The sequence below is a fragment of the Sinocyclocheilus grahami genome, unplaced genomic scaffold (genome assembly GCF_001515645.1).
Source record: "Sinocyclocheilus grahami isolate Dianchi unplaced genomic scaffold, SAMN03320097.WGS_v1.1 scaffold785.1, whole genome shotgun sequence".
In the NCBI taxonomy this organism is placed as follows: Eukaryota; Metazoa; Chordata; class Actinopteri; order Cypriniformes; family Cyprinidae; genus Sinocyclocheilus; species Sinocyclocheilus grahami.
Window position 1 is genome coordinate 11,905 of NW_015505964.1, and position 13,858 is coordinate 25,762.

General features: G+C 37.9%; 1 protein-coding gene across 1 annotated transcript; it reads right to left on the bottom strand.

Moving 5' to 3' along the window:
- Window positions 1-14: 14 nt before the first annotated feature.
- Window positions 15-8,126, bottom strand: LOC107561630 (zinc finger protein 239-like; the record flags this gene model as incomplete). Its single annotated transcript, XM_016246106.1, has 5 exons — window positions 8,017-8,126; window positions 4,459-4,673; window positions 1,190-1,246; window positions 526-1,066; window positions 15-393 (listed from the first exon to the last, which is right to left on the bottom strand). Coding segments are annotated over exons 2-5 (1,035 nt in total), but the record flags the coding sequence as incomplete, so codon positions are not given.
- Between the last annotated feature and the right edge of the window lie 5,732 nt (window positions 8,127-13,858).

Genomic DNA, 13,858 nt, shown 5'->3' on the forward strand with positions numbered 1-13,858 from the left:
CTCTCATGTGTTTTCAGATTTCCTTTATGACTGAATCTCTTGTCGCAGTGTGAACATTTGTACAGATTCTCTTCAGTGTGGATCCTCTCATGTTTTTTCAGACTTGATGACCGACTGTATCTCTTGTCACAGTGTGAACACTTGTATGGTTTCTCTCCAGTGTGGATCCTCTCATGCAGTTTTAAACGGCTCGCTGATGTAAAAGTCTTCTCACACTCAAAGCACATGTACTCTCTCACACCAGTATGTATTTTCTGATGTTCTTTCAAATTTTGTAGACGTGAAAAACTCTTTCCACAGAAATGACATGAATGTGGCTTCTCCTTTAAATGCACTTTAAGGTGTGTTGTCAGGTTTGAAGCACTCAAAAATGTTTTGCCACATTGATCACATGTGTACAGTTTCTCTAGACGTGAAAAACTCTTTCCACAGAAATGACATGAATGTGGCTTCTCCTTTAAATGCACTTTAAGGTGTGTTGTCAGGTTTGAAGCACTCAAAAATGTTTTGCCACATTGATCACATGTGTACAGTTTCTCTCTAGTGTGAATGTTCTTGTGTACCTTAAGGGTTGATGATTGTGAGAAACTCTTCCCGCACTGATCACAAGTGAACGGTTTCTCTCCAGTATGAACTCTCATGTGTGCCGTAAGGTCTCCTTTTTGTTTGAAACTATTGCCGCACTGATCACATGTATAAGGTTTCTCTCCAGTGTGAATCCTCTCATGCTGTTTTAAACTGCTCGCTGTAGTAAAAGTCTTCTCACACTCAAAGCACATGTACTCTTTCACAGCAGAATGTATTTTCTGATGCACTTTCAAACTTTGTAGTAATGAAAAACTCTTTCCACACAAATTACATGAATGTGGCTTCTCCTTTGTATGAACTCTCAGGTGCTGCTTCAGGTCTGAAGCCCTCAAAAATGTTTTGCGGCACTGATCACATGTGTGTGGTTTCTCTCCAGTGTGGATGTTCCTGTGTTTCTTAAGGTTTGATGAGTATGAGAAACTCTTCCCGCAATCACATGTGAATGGTTTCTCTCCAGTATGAACTCTCATGTGAACATCAAGAATATGCTTGTATGTGAAACTCTTTCCACACTGAGTGCAGGTGAAAGATTTCTTGGCTCTTCTTTTCTTTAAAACTTTCAGAGTTCGACAGCAACAAGGTTTTTTTCCAGTTCTGAAGTGATTTTTTCCCTCAACTTCACTCAATTCTTCATTCTTCTCATTTTCTTCAATCAACTCTGAAATAAAAGTAAAAAATTTTTATTTTCATTAACTTTAGTTAATTTTCATTAGCGATTTTCAATCAAATGTGATGTCCTCCAGTATATTTTGCTGTATGAATATTTGAGTATGCAATACACCAAAATAAAGATCAGAGCCTCTACTTTTAAACAAAAAAAATCAGTTTTATTCTAGCTTAAAGCATTATTTTTTTATCCACACTTGAATATAGGTAGGTTTCATAAAAAATGCATTATTTTGAGCAAAAAGAAAATAGAAAAGAAAATCTAATTTTTATCAAACACTACATCTGGATAATATTCAGTACGATTATGAAAAGCATAAATCCAGTAAATCACTTCCATCAACACCTCCAAAGCTTGCACAGACATATACCACTTCCTGGATCAACATTTTACTCCGTAACATTATGCAGTTTTCATTTATATGCCGTCCATTGCTGATGACCGCATTATTTTTCATATGCATCTGTTTACATAAGAGGTAGCTAGTTTCTCCGTGTTTTTGTTCGGGAGGTTTTGTATTCGTTCAGAAGATGCCTAATAGCGCCCCCGAGTGTATAACAGTGAATACACGAAAAGCCGTAAAAACTCATCTTTGGCGGGGGAAGCGTTTTCTTCTGAAAGACGAGATAACTCGTCTCATATTGTCAAAACTGAAATTTCCTGGCTTTTTTCACGATAACTGAGGACAAGGTGCTATGTAACTACCATATAAGTTTCAAAACATTCAATCCACAGTAAAATGCACACAACCTGCATAAAGTAGCTGTGATTTTTCACAAACCGTTGTGATTTCCGTAAAAAGTTGACGTCAGAACTACAGTCACCCCCTTCAGTCACCACCCCGAGCACCGCCCACCGTCCCACTCTCCTTTTGCCAAACCCCCAGACAACATCACGTTCATGCCATTGCTGAGCAACAACAACACGGAAGCATGTCGAAAAGGCTAACTTTAACCACGAAACCAGATCGGCCGACCTGTAAGGTTACACTCTTTGTTTTGCTTCCTTCAGCTGGCGCTGTGACGTCGGCTGACCCTAGTTACCTGTGGTTGGCCTGGCCGTGCGTCACTCAGAAAACAGCAGGCCAATCAGAAGAGAGGCTCATGAATATTAATTAGACTGGCCAAAATCGACCTGTTCTCAGCAGAGCTCCTGAGAAAGAACCCTGATGTATAGGGCTGGGTATTGAGTTCGATACTTTTTAGGCACCGACCGAATTGCCTCGATACCATCGAGTATCGAAAAACGTCTCGTCGTTCGGTACCACATTTCGATACCTAAGGGGTTAATCTCATCAGCGTCAGTGAGCCAATGAAGGCCCGGGTATACTTCACTTTCTGTATTCCGTTCCGTCTTGCGCTCAGCCGCGTCCGCACAGCTTTCAAAGTATACTCAACCGCAGATGAGTGCGGATGGACGAGCTCGACACAGGCGCAGTTTGACTTGCGTTCTGTCTCAACTTTCACCTCGTGCATGCGCTGTTGTACGCGGATTGTCCGCGCAGTCTCAAAAAATTGCCTGCATGTGGATGGGGTGCGCGGCTGTCCGCGAGCCCTCCTGATGACGAAAATGACGTAATGTGGACGCGGACGGTCGAAGTATACTTCGGCCTTAAGCCCAGTGTTGCCAATTTAGCAACTTTGTTGCTAGATTTAGCAACTTTTCAGACTACCCTAGCAATTTTTTTTTCCAAAAGGCACCTAGCAACATATTGAGCTATTTTTAAAAAGTTTTTGGCAACTTTTAGCAACTTTTGTAAAGTGACGCAAATGATAATAAAGACATATTTTCATCTAAATTACACAAAAAGAGGAAACCATTGAACAGATACCCAGCCAAGCAGCACATCAACCTGGAGAGAGCTAGAGAAAGATGCCTAACAGTACAAACAAATGTGCATTAAGTTGCAAGTTCCAATTGGTCAATAATAAATGCACATTTATGATACAGCATGTTATTAGTTTGTAATTGTTGTTCAGTTAGGTACACTATAAGAAAAATATGTGGAAAAACTGAAAAAGTACTAGTCATTTTCTGCCAGGATGTTATCCATTAAGTTGTAACCTGTAACCTTAAAACACAAAATGCAATGTGGAATTTAAAACACAGGTAAAACACCTGTAAAAAATAAATACGTATTGTCCCTTCATATAAACAGTACCTATGTGTGTCCTATTTTTATAGACTTGTGTAGCACACTAATTAACTAGTACACTGCTTAAAACTATAATTGTTCAGAATGTGCAGTTTTACTAGTTAATTAGAAAATACATAAAATGTGTAACTGTTCAATAATTCAATGTTGTAAAAAATCTGATCATAAAGATGTGCTACTTATGTTAATTTTACAAATTAAAGTATTTTGTGTTTATATAAAACAGCAACAAATCATTCTGCCTTTAGCAACTTCCACTGAAAATTAGTTGGCAACACTGCTTAAGTCCACAGCACTAGCCGGTGTGTTCGACTAGAAGAGGTGCTGCGCAGATCGATCAGTGTTTGACATCCGCGAGAGCGATTCGAAAGCGCATGGAGCAGTCTGCTCTCTTTAGCTCTCGTGGTACTGTAATACACCGATCGGTCTGCACAGTCAGTCCACGTCAAGTCGAACACACCTACTAGTTCACACCGGTTACATTCAGAGATGTGGTGCACACGATAATGTAATCTTGTTCAAATTGATTTCATAAAATTGGTATCGAACAAAGTATCTTTCAGGAACCGGTATCGAAGTCAAGGTATCGGTATCGATATAAATTTTGAACGATACCCAGCCCTACTGATGTAACAGCAGAAAGTAGATCATTTTGATGCAGTTTTATAAATACATCAAGTACATTTTATATACAGTGGGTACGGAAAGTATTCAGACCCCCTTAAATTTTTCACTCTTTGTTATATTGCAGCCATTTGCTAAAATCATTAATGAGGAAAAAAAATTAACTTAAATGATTTTAGCAAATGGCTGCAATATAACAAAGAGTGAAAATTTAAGGGGGTCTGAATACTTTCCGTACCCACTGTATATGTCCCTGAAATGTTAAAAAAGTACCCAGTTTACAGAAAGTGTCTCTTGTAATTTGATTATTTAGCTATATTACTGCAGAGCTCTACATAATTTTCCAATTACAACAAAAACACTCTAAAGCTACTTGAAACTTTATAACCGTCAGCATTATTAATGAAGAAGAATAAACACCAACCTGTTAGTTCTTCAGTATCTTCAGTGTGTTTGATTCTGCAGGGCTCTGGATCTCTCATCTTCTCTCTGTCCTCTTTAATAAACTCAGTCTTTACAGATTTCTTCCTGATGATTAGATGCTGGTGTTCTCTTGTGAACTGATGGAGATATTCCAGCTTTTACTGCTGAATTGCTGAATGTGTGATTGTTGTGAGGATCTTCACTGAACATGAATTTCTGTGTGGAAGAAGCAGATTTGCCAAAATAAACAATAAATCAGTTTACTTATTTTTTAACTAATTTACACTTTTAAGCATTAGTATAAGTAAAGCAGATATCCTCCAAATTCTATCTCTGAAGCCTTAAAAATACAAAGTGTTGTGGTCTCTTTGTAAATCCTTATATTACTATAATAAAAGTAACAGTGTCGACACAAAGAGCACATCAGTTTAAAATGCTCATTCAGTAACACTGCACTCACATATGTGACCCTGGACCACAAAACCAGTCATAAGGGTCCATTTTGTGAAATTGCGATTCATACATCATCTGAAATCTGAATAAATGAGCTTTCCATTGATGTATGGTTTGTTAAGGTAAGGACAATATTTGGCAACTATTTGAAAATCTGGAATCTGAGGGTGCAAAAAAATCTAAATATTGAGAAAATCATCTTCAAAGTTGTTCAAATGCAATTGCAAATAGCAATGCATATTACTAATCAAACATTAAGTTTTGATATATTTACGGTAGGACATTTACAAAATATCTTCATGGAACATGATCTTTACTTAATATCCTAATGATTTTTGGCATAAAAGAGAAATTGATCATTTTGACCCATACAGTGTATTGTTGAGAGACTTAAGACTGCTTTTGTGCTGCAGGGACACATATGTGGAAATTCACACATTCTATGCATTTCTGTTTTCTGTCTTTCTATTGTTAACATTTCGATCCATATATTTTTTTTTATTCTGCCTTTTTTTATTAACATACGAGAAGATATCGGTCTAGAAATATAGAAAACCATATAATTTAAACTCTTCCCAACATAAATAATAGTAAGAATTAAAGCATGAACACAGAAATGTAATGACACCTATCTTCATTGACAGCTACAAGTAAATAACTACACTAGAGCACAGAATAACCAAATATTATTTGATTTTCTAATAAATACATTCAGAGCAATACAATAGTTACATTATTAACATCTTATAGTTTTATATGTGCAGAAACTGACAGTGATGATAAAATCTTATAAAATACAATGTTAATGTTTGCAGTGTCTATCTTATCTCTTCATAAGTATGTATAGATTTGAAATGTCTCATGTGGCTCAATATGAAGCTTTTATCAGTATCTATACTTGATTTTAACCATGTAAAGCACGGTAAAGTTAGTTGTAGGTTCGATGTTGGTTGGATATTCGCTTTCCCCCGTGTCCTTGTTTTATAGAGCTGACAGTCTTACAAATATATCAATAACACAATTCGTTTTAACAATATGCAGCTATTTATATATCGACACGCAACTTTAAATCAAAACTACCAAGGCGTATTATAGCTAGGGTGGCCCTTCGTGCCATTTTTACGGGACACGTCCTGGCCAGGATTTCTATATTTTGCTTTGTTTTCCTGTTTTTATACTTGCTGAAGGTAATGATCGAATAGTAGTTTGACCAATGACGTGCAGGCATTGTACATAATCAACACATTCATTCATATTACAAGTGTTTGTTTGTTCGTTCATTCGTCTTGAAGCAGCGCTGCAACTACCGATGCAAATATGTTAATAATAATAATAATAATAATAATAAAATGCAATTGCAAATAGCAATGCATATTACTAATCAAACATTAAGTTTTGATATATTTACGGTAGGACATTTACAAAATATCTTCATGGAACATGATCTTTACTTAATATCCTAATGATTTTTGGCATAAAAGAAAAATTGACCCCAGATTTAAGACTGCACTGCTTTTGTGCTCCAGGGTCACATTAAATGGAAATTCACACATTCTATGCATCTCTGTTTTCTACGGAAGTCCTAAGAGGTCATGGATTACACTTTTTTTTCTGTCTTGTTTTCTCGTTATCACGACTTAATTATCTCGTTATATCAGACAAAACAAGAAAGCACTTTTTTTTTTATAATCCATGGCCTTTTAGGACTTCCGTAGTTTTCTGTCTTTCTATTGTTAACATTTCGATCCATATATTTTTTTTTATTCTGCCTTTTTTTATTAACATACGAGAAGATATCGGTCTAGAAATATAGAAAACCATATAATTTAAACTCTTCCCAACATAAATAATAGTAAGAATTAAAGCATGAACACAGAAATGTAATGACACCTATCTTCATTGACAGCTACAAGTAAATAACTACACTAGAGCACAGAATAACCAAATATTATTTGATTTTCTAATAAATACATTCAGAGCAATACAATAGTTACATTATTAACATCTTATAGTTTTATATGTGCAGAAACTGACAGTGATGATAAAATCTTATAAAATACAATGTTAATGTTTGCAGTGTCTATCTTATCTCTTCATAAGTATGTATAGATTTGAAATGTCTCATGTGGCTCAATATGAAGCTTTTATCAGTATCTATACTTGATTTTAACCATGTAAAGCACAGTAAAGTTAGTTGTAGGTTGGATATTGGTTGGATATTCGCTTTCACCGTGTCCTTGTTTTATAGAGCTGACAGTCTTACAAAGATATCAGTAACACGATTAGTTTTAACAATATGCAGCTATTTATATATCCACATGAAACTTCAAATCAAAACTACCAAGGCGTATTATAGCTAGGGTGGCCATTCGTGCCATTTTTACGGGACACGTCCTGGCCAGGATTTCTATATTTTGCTTTGTTTTCCTGTTTTTATACTTGCTGAAGGTAATGATCGAATAGTAGTTTGACCAATAATTGTGCATAATCGACCAATCGTTAAAACGTCAAAGCTGTCCAAGCATTAGCCCAGCAGTTCTTAATCCTGGCCGACTGCGTAATAACCACTGGATTATGGAATGATAATGATTTTTAATATTGTTTTTCTTTTATTAATATATTTAACCACTATCACATATCTTGTTTACAATATTTCTTATTTAAATTCAAGTGAGCTTATAAGTGTTTGTCGTTATATCTTTCGAAGACCTTGGTGCACAAATTGCTCGTTTTGTCAATTGTAAAAAAAAAAAAAACATTTAATCGTTTTATCCTTCCACGTGTACTTTGTAGACGGTCCCTAGCTGGCCTGAGCGCTAGCTCGCCGCTGCTAGAGACTTTATGTGTTTCAACATATAGAGGACGATTAAAACAAATGCACTGCGATGCGTGTTCAGTTCTACGTTCTAATGCATTTCAGAAAAGCCATTTTTTATACAATTACACTCATACACTCATCATATCTGTCTTAACTTTATAACTTTATATCGGTTCCGTTCGCATGCATTACACTCACTGATCACCAGACATTCAGTAGCAGCACAGTATCACTCCAAACCTGGAGAATGTGTCTGATGTTTGTGTTTCTGTGTCAAATATTGCTCACCTCTCCTCAGACTCCACGCTGCAGCTGCTTTATGACTCGCTCCTTTATCAGACAATGACTTTACAGCAGCGTTTGTTCACGGTTCCTCCGAAAGTGACTTCAGACAGACTCCTGAGCATTGGGCTTGAGTGGGCTGCAGCCCATGGGCCCCGCCTTGTAGGGGCCCCGCCTTTGTTCGTTATATGATTATTTCACAGAGAAGAAGGACACACGTATTGAATCGAGTCTGCACCGATTGGTTTGTTATCACAACAATTGCAATTTAATGAGATACATGTAGATTCAAATTAAAATTAGAATAGATTTAGATGAGATTTAACGCATTTGCTTAAAGAGGATTTGTGTTTGATTAGAAATAAAAGCAGAAGCTGCAGATGTTTTGTGGTGTATCTTTGTAAATCTACACGATCACTAAAACTGATGGAGATTAAGCTCATTCTTTTGTCTCTATACATAAAGAGACATTTGTGTAGATGGACGAACACAATCTCCTGAGTTTGTAAATGTGGACAATTACATTTGCATTAAGCACCCAGTTTGTGTTTGTCTGTCATTTAAATGAATAGCTTACATTTACTAAATGAGCCTTTTTAATGAGAGTGAAGTCTCATGAGAGATTACAGAACAAAGAACAGTATAATGTGTAACTATTGATCAGCTATGCCTCCCAGAATCCACCGGAAATAACAGTCTTATCAAAGGCACACAGGTTCACTGCCAAAGGCTTTTTTTCAGTGTGAAAGACAACAGGCACTTTTTTTGTGTTGTGTAACAAAGTTAATTCCACACAAGGTCTCAATCAGTTCAATTGAGTTCAATTTCAGTTCAAGTTCAATTCCAAATGATGCATACAGATACACAAAAAAAAATAAAAAATAAAGTTTTCCTCACCCGAATTCCTCGACAACTTATAAATAAATAAAGCTAATAAATACTATATTAAGGCAATTATTATGCAGCATTTTATGTATGTACTTCGAGCCTGTCAATCGACATTAGCACACTACCCACAAGATAACGTAAGGACATTATATCTCTGGCAAAATTCTGTCCGCATGTGTTCAGCGATTAGAATATAAAGCTTACAAAATGTTTTTCATATATTAGTGCTGCGACCCAGAATCTGCCCCAGCTAAATCTACTTGCCTACGGTCAGGAATCAGACGTTCAGCATTATGTGTGAAGAACCAGATCATCTACTGCACCAAAATCAGCAGCTCACTTTTAGGAATAATCCCAGAATTCAGTGGACAGCCATGGCGGAGCAGGCCGAGTGAGCAATGGTGGAGCTGGCAGAGCAGGGAGCCATGGCAGAGCAGAGACATGGACAGACCACTTGACCGTGATAGAACAGGCAGAGAGTTCTTAAGCAGCTTCCATGGTGCAACAGGACAGACAGCGAGTTCATGAGTGGCCTCCATGGCCGTGGCCGGACAGACAGTGGGTTCATGAGTGGCCTCCATGGCCATAACAGGACAGGCAGAGAGTTCATGAATGGCCTCCTTGGCTGTGACAGGACAGGCAGAGAGTTTCGAAGCGGACGCCGCCACCTCTAAAATGCACTGGAGCAGATTCGTGGACAGGAGAGGCCTCTGGGGCAGACTCAAGCACAGGAGAGGCCTCTGGGGCAGACCCATGGACAGTAGAGGCCTCTGGGGCAGACTCATAGACAGGAGAGGACATTAGTGGTGGGCCCATCACACTGGCAACACGTGGCGGACATCTTGGCCGGGGACTCAGGCGTGGCAGCCATCTTGGCCGGGGAATCAGGCTTGATGTGAGCAGACTCTGAAATGGTGGCCATGTCGTGACGAGGCTCTGGAAGATCAGCTGAGACGTGACGAGACTCTGGAATCACAGCTGTGACGTGACGAGACTCTGGAACATCAGCTGAGACGTGACGAGACTCTGGAATCACAGCTGTGACGTGACGAGACTCTGGAAGATCAGCTGAGACATGATGAGACTCTGGAAGATCAGCTGAGACGTGACGAGACTCTGGAACAGTGGCCATTTTGCGAAGAGACTCTAGGTTGGCGGCCATTTTGTGAAGCGTCTCTTGAGTGGCTGGCATAGCGTGAGCAGATCCTGGCTTGGCAGACGTGACGTGACGTGAACAGACTCTGGCTTGGCAGGCGTGACATGACGTAAGAGGCCTTGGCGTAGTAAACGTGACGTGAGCAGTCTTTGGCAAGGCAGGCATGACGTGTGCAGGCTTTGGCATAGCAGACATGACGTGAGAAGACTCTGGTTTAACTGGTATGGTGGCTACTGTAGGATTGCAGTATTCCTCATCCGCAATCCCCACAGTAAACGAGGAACCACTCAACCGAAGCGCAAAGTCTATGTATTGTTTCAGAGTCCAGTGCGGAGTGTGTTGTGGCGTTAATTTAGAGATTTTATTTGTGAGTCCAAAACGGAAAATGTCTTTAAGAGCAGTGTCATTAAAGCCCACCTGGTCAAAAAGTCCCCAAAAATCTTCCACATAGTCTTCAATGCCCCGATTGCTTTGTCGAAGGTGCAATAAACAAGCTGCTGGGTTCATTGTTGTGGTCTAGCTTTCTGTAACAAATGGTCCACTGAATGCGAGTTGAAGTGAGAACCCAAGTGCAGTTTATTTACATAGAGACAAAACATAATCCAGAAGACTTGACTTGACAGGAACAGACTTGACTTGGCATGAACAGACTTGAATCGAACAGACTTGACATGAACAGACTCACCAACAGCAGAGTTACAACATCAAAGCTAGACAAAGAACAATGGGAACATGAGGGCTATTTATATCAAAGTGAAGAGCAGGCAAAAGCACGCACATCGATCTCAACTGGGTGCTCGACTAAGAAACAAGTGGAAACATTTTTTAATGTAAAGTCGGCAACACCAAAGCTCCAAAAGTATCAAAAAAATTATTTGAAAAAAACTATTTATATCAAACAATGAGGGTCACATGACAAGAATCAACCAATGAGCAAACAGAACTGAGAACCACATGACAGGACAATAACCAATGAGGAACAAGACACATGACTAGGATAACCAATCAGAACATGACACATGACCCAAAGAGAGTCGCAATTCTGAGAAACAGAGTCGCAATTCTGAGAAACAGAGTCGCAATTCTGAGAAACAGAGTCGCAATTCTGAGAAACAGAGTCGCAATTCTGAGAAATAAACTCGCAATTCTGAAAAATAACCTTACAATTCTGATAGTCGCAATTCTGAGAAATAGTGTTGCAATTCTGAAAAATATACTAGAAATTCTGAGAAATAAACTCGCAATTCTGAGAAATAGTGTCGCAATTCTGAAAAATATACTAGAAATTCTGAAAAATAAACTCACAATTCTGACCAGAATGGACCAGGCTTATTTCTACTTGTTTACTTTCAGATTTGACATTTGTAAAACTGATTTACTCATGATATTTTTTATGTGTATCCTCTATGCTTTTTTAATCGATTGATTTATGTTTTAAAACATGATTTGGTCATGAATTCATACATTATTCTGGTAAATACAATAACCCAATGTCGTCCTTTAAAATAACCTGTTATAATATTCAAGGGATGTTCTCTTCAGCTTTTGGAGAGAAAAGTACTAATCCTGATTTTGTTAACGCTGTACATAGTTCAGATATAATTATTTTACTTGAGACATGGAGTCGTTGTAACGGGGCTGACGAGATGTGAGACGTGTGGATCCATCTGCAAGCTTTTATTTAAGAGACGTGGTCGTAACAGGCAGGGTCGAACAATGGCAAACAGGTATATGGCGGGCAAAACAAGAATAGTCCTAGGGCTAGCGTAGGTCAACGATCGGCAGACAGAATCACAGGGGCGAGACTAGAGGGATAAATCCAGGAAAACAGGCAAAGATCAGAAAACAAGAAGGCAAGGCAAGGAAACACAGAGACTCGGAACAGGGTACAGGCTAAACAATACTCGGCCGAGAGTGTTTGTTTGAGTGAGTGTTATATAGTGAGTGAGTGATATGAAACAGCTGTGTGCAATCAGTGCTGTGTGCAATCAGTGCAATGAATGATGGGATATGTAGTCCGGGGTGCTATGCAACAGTGTGTAGTGCAAGAGTCAATGACAATGGAAAGGGTGACCTCTGATGGCTAGCAGACGGAAGTTCATGAACTGGATTCATGACAGTCGTTTAGACTCTAATACCTACACCCCATCAAACTACAGAGAGCTGCATATACCTTAAATCAAACAGCCTAATGTTAAAAACGGAAGAGATTCCGGAGGAATCATAGTTTGGTCCAAAGACAGTATATTCAGCCCAAATAAATTTAATTATCAAATATAAAACACAGACCCGGCAAACCAACAAAAACGAGCCACATATCAACAAACCCTTAAAATATACAAGTCACTATTAATACAGAAGAAAACTGATCACATAAAAATAAACAAAACTGAGGAAGCAATCGATCAAAATTATTTTTGGGAATTATGGAACAATTTAGACAAATCCAAAGAGGCCCAACACTTTCCCATCTACGACCCAAACATCTGGACTGAACATTTCAGAAAACTCTATTGACTAAACGAAACAACCCTCACCCAAAAACATCTGACCTCCCAACTAAATAACCTGGAACACACTATAAAAGACCGGCTAAATCCTTTAGACAAGCCCATAGAGTTAACTGAACTGACAGAGAAGATGAAATCCCTAAAAATAAGAAATAAAGTGGCTTGGATGGAATATCTAATGAAATGCTGAAACACAGCAGCCCCAAACTGAGAGCTGCTATCCTGACATTATTCAATCTCTTATTAAAATCTGGACACTTTCCTGAGATCTGGAAAGAGAACGTGATAACCCCAATTTTTAAACAAGGTGAGAAGTACGACCCAAATAATTATAGAGGCATCACAGTAACCCTCGGAAAACTATTCTATTAATGACAGATTAATTCAATTCATTAAAGAACACAAGATTTTAAACAATTGTCAAATTGGATTTATGCCTAAACAGAGAACTTCAAATCACATTTACACACTCCACACACTCGTACAAAAATATGTTCATCAAACAAAACAAGGCAAGCTCAAATTGTGCCTGAATTCCAGCAGGCGAGCCACAATTGCTCTCTGTATTCATTTACTTTGTCATTTGTTTTCTTCATTGCGATAAGATGGAACTGTATGTGTGTTTATTTTTTCCCCCTTTTTTGTTTACCAGTATGATTGTATAATATATTTTCAGGGCTGGGGAGTAACGAAATACATGTAACGGCGTTACGTATTTTAAAACAAAATATGAGTAACTGTATTTCGTTATAATTACATTTTAAATAGGTGGTAATCACATTACAATTACATGCTAAAAGTATTTTAGATTACCAAAGTGATTACTTTGAATTTTAATGTCATTTCTTAATTTAATATTTAAGTTTGGGGATTTTAACCAATAAGGCAACTGATTCTCCCTTGAAAAAACTGCGTGCAGCAGCCTGTTCATTTAGCAACTGGTAGTGAGAGTGCATATTTTACTTTTACTATTTTACTTATAAGCGATTCTTTTGTGCCGATCGCTTCTCCATAGAGAGGATTATAAATGAAGTAATCACTTAAAGTTTGGTCCATTCATTAAACAAATCTATTGTATAACTTGGAGAACTGTGCCAGTTGTTTTGGCTGCTTTTATGATATGTTTGGTGTATTTGGATTCGTTTTGAAGTTTGGAATGCAGCATGAAACAGCACGGAATCCAATTCATTGTATTCAAATTGAATTTATATTGATTGGAAGATTTAAATGATAATTTTTTTTGTTGTTGTTAAAAATAAAATGCAAGGAAAACGCAAATCTTATGACTAGTAGA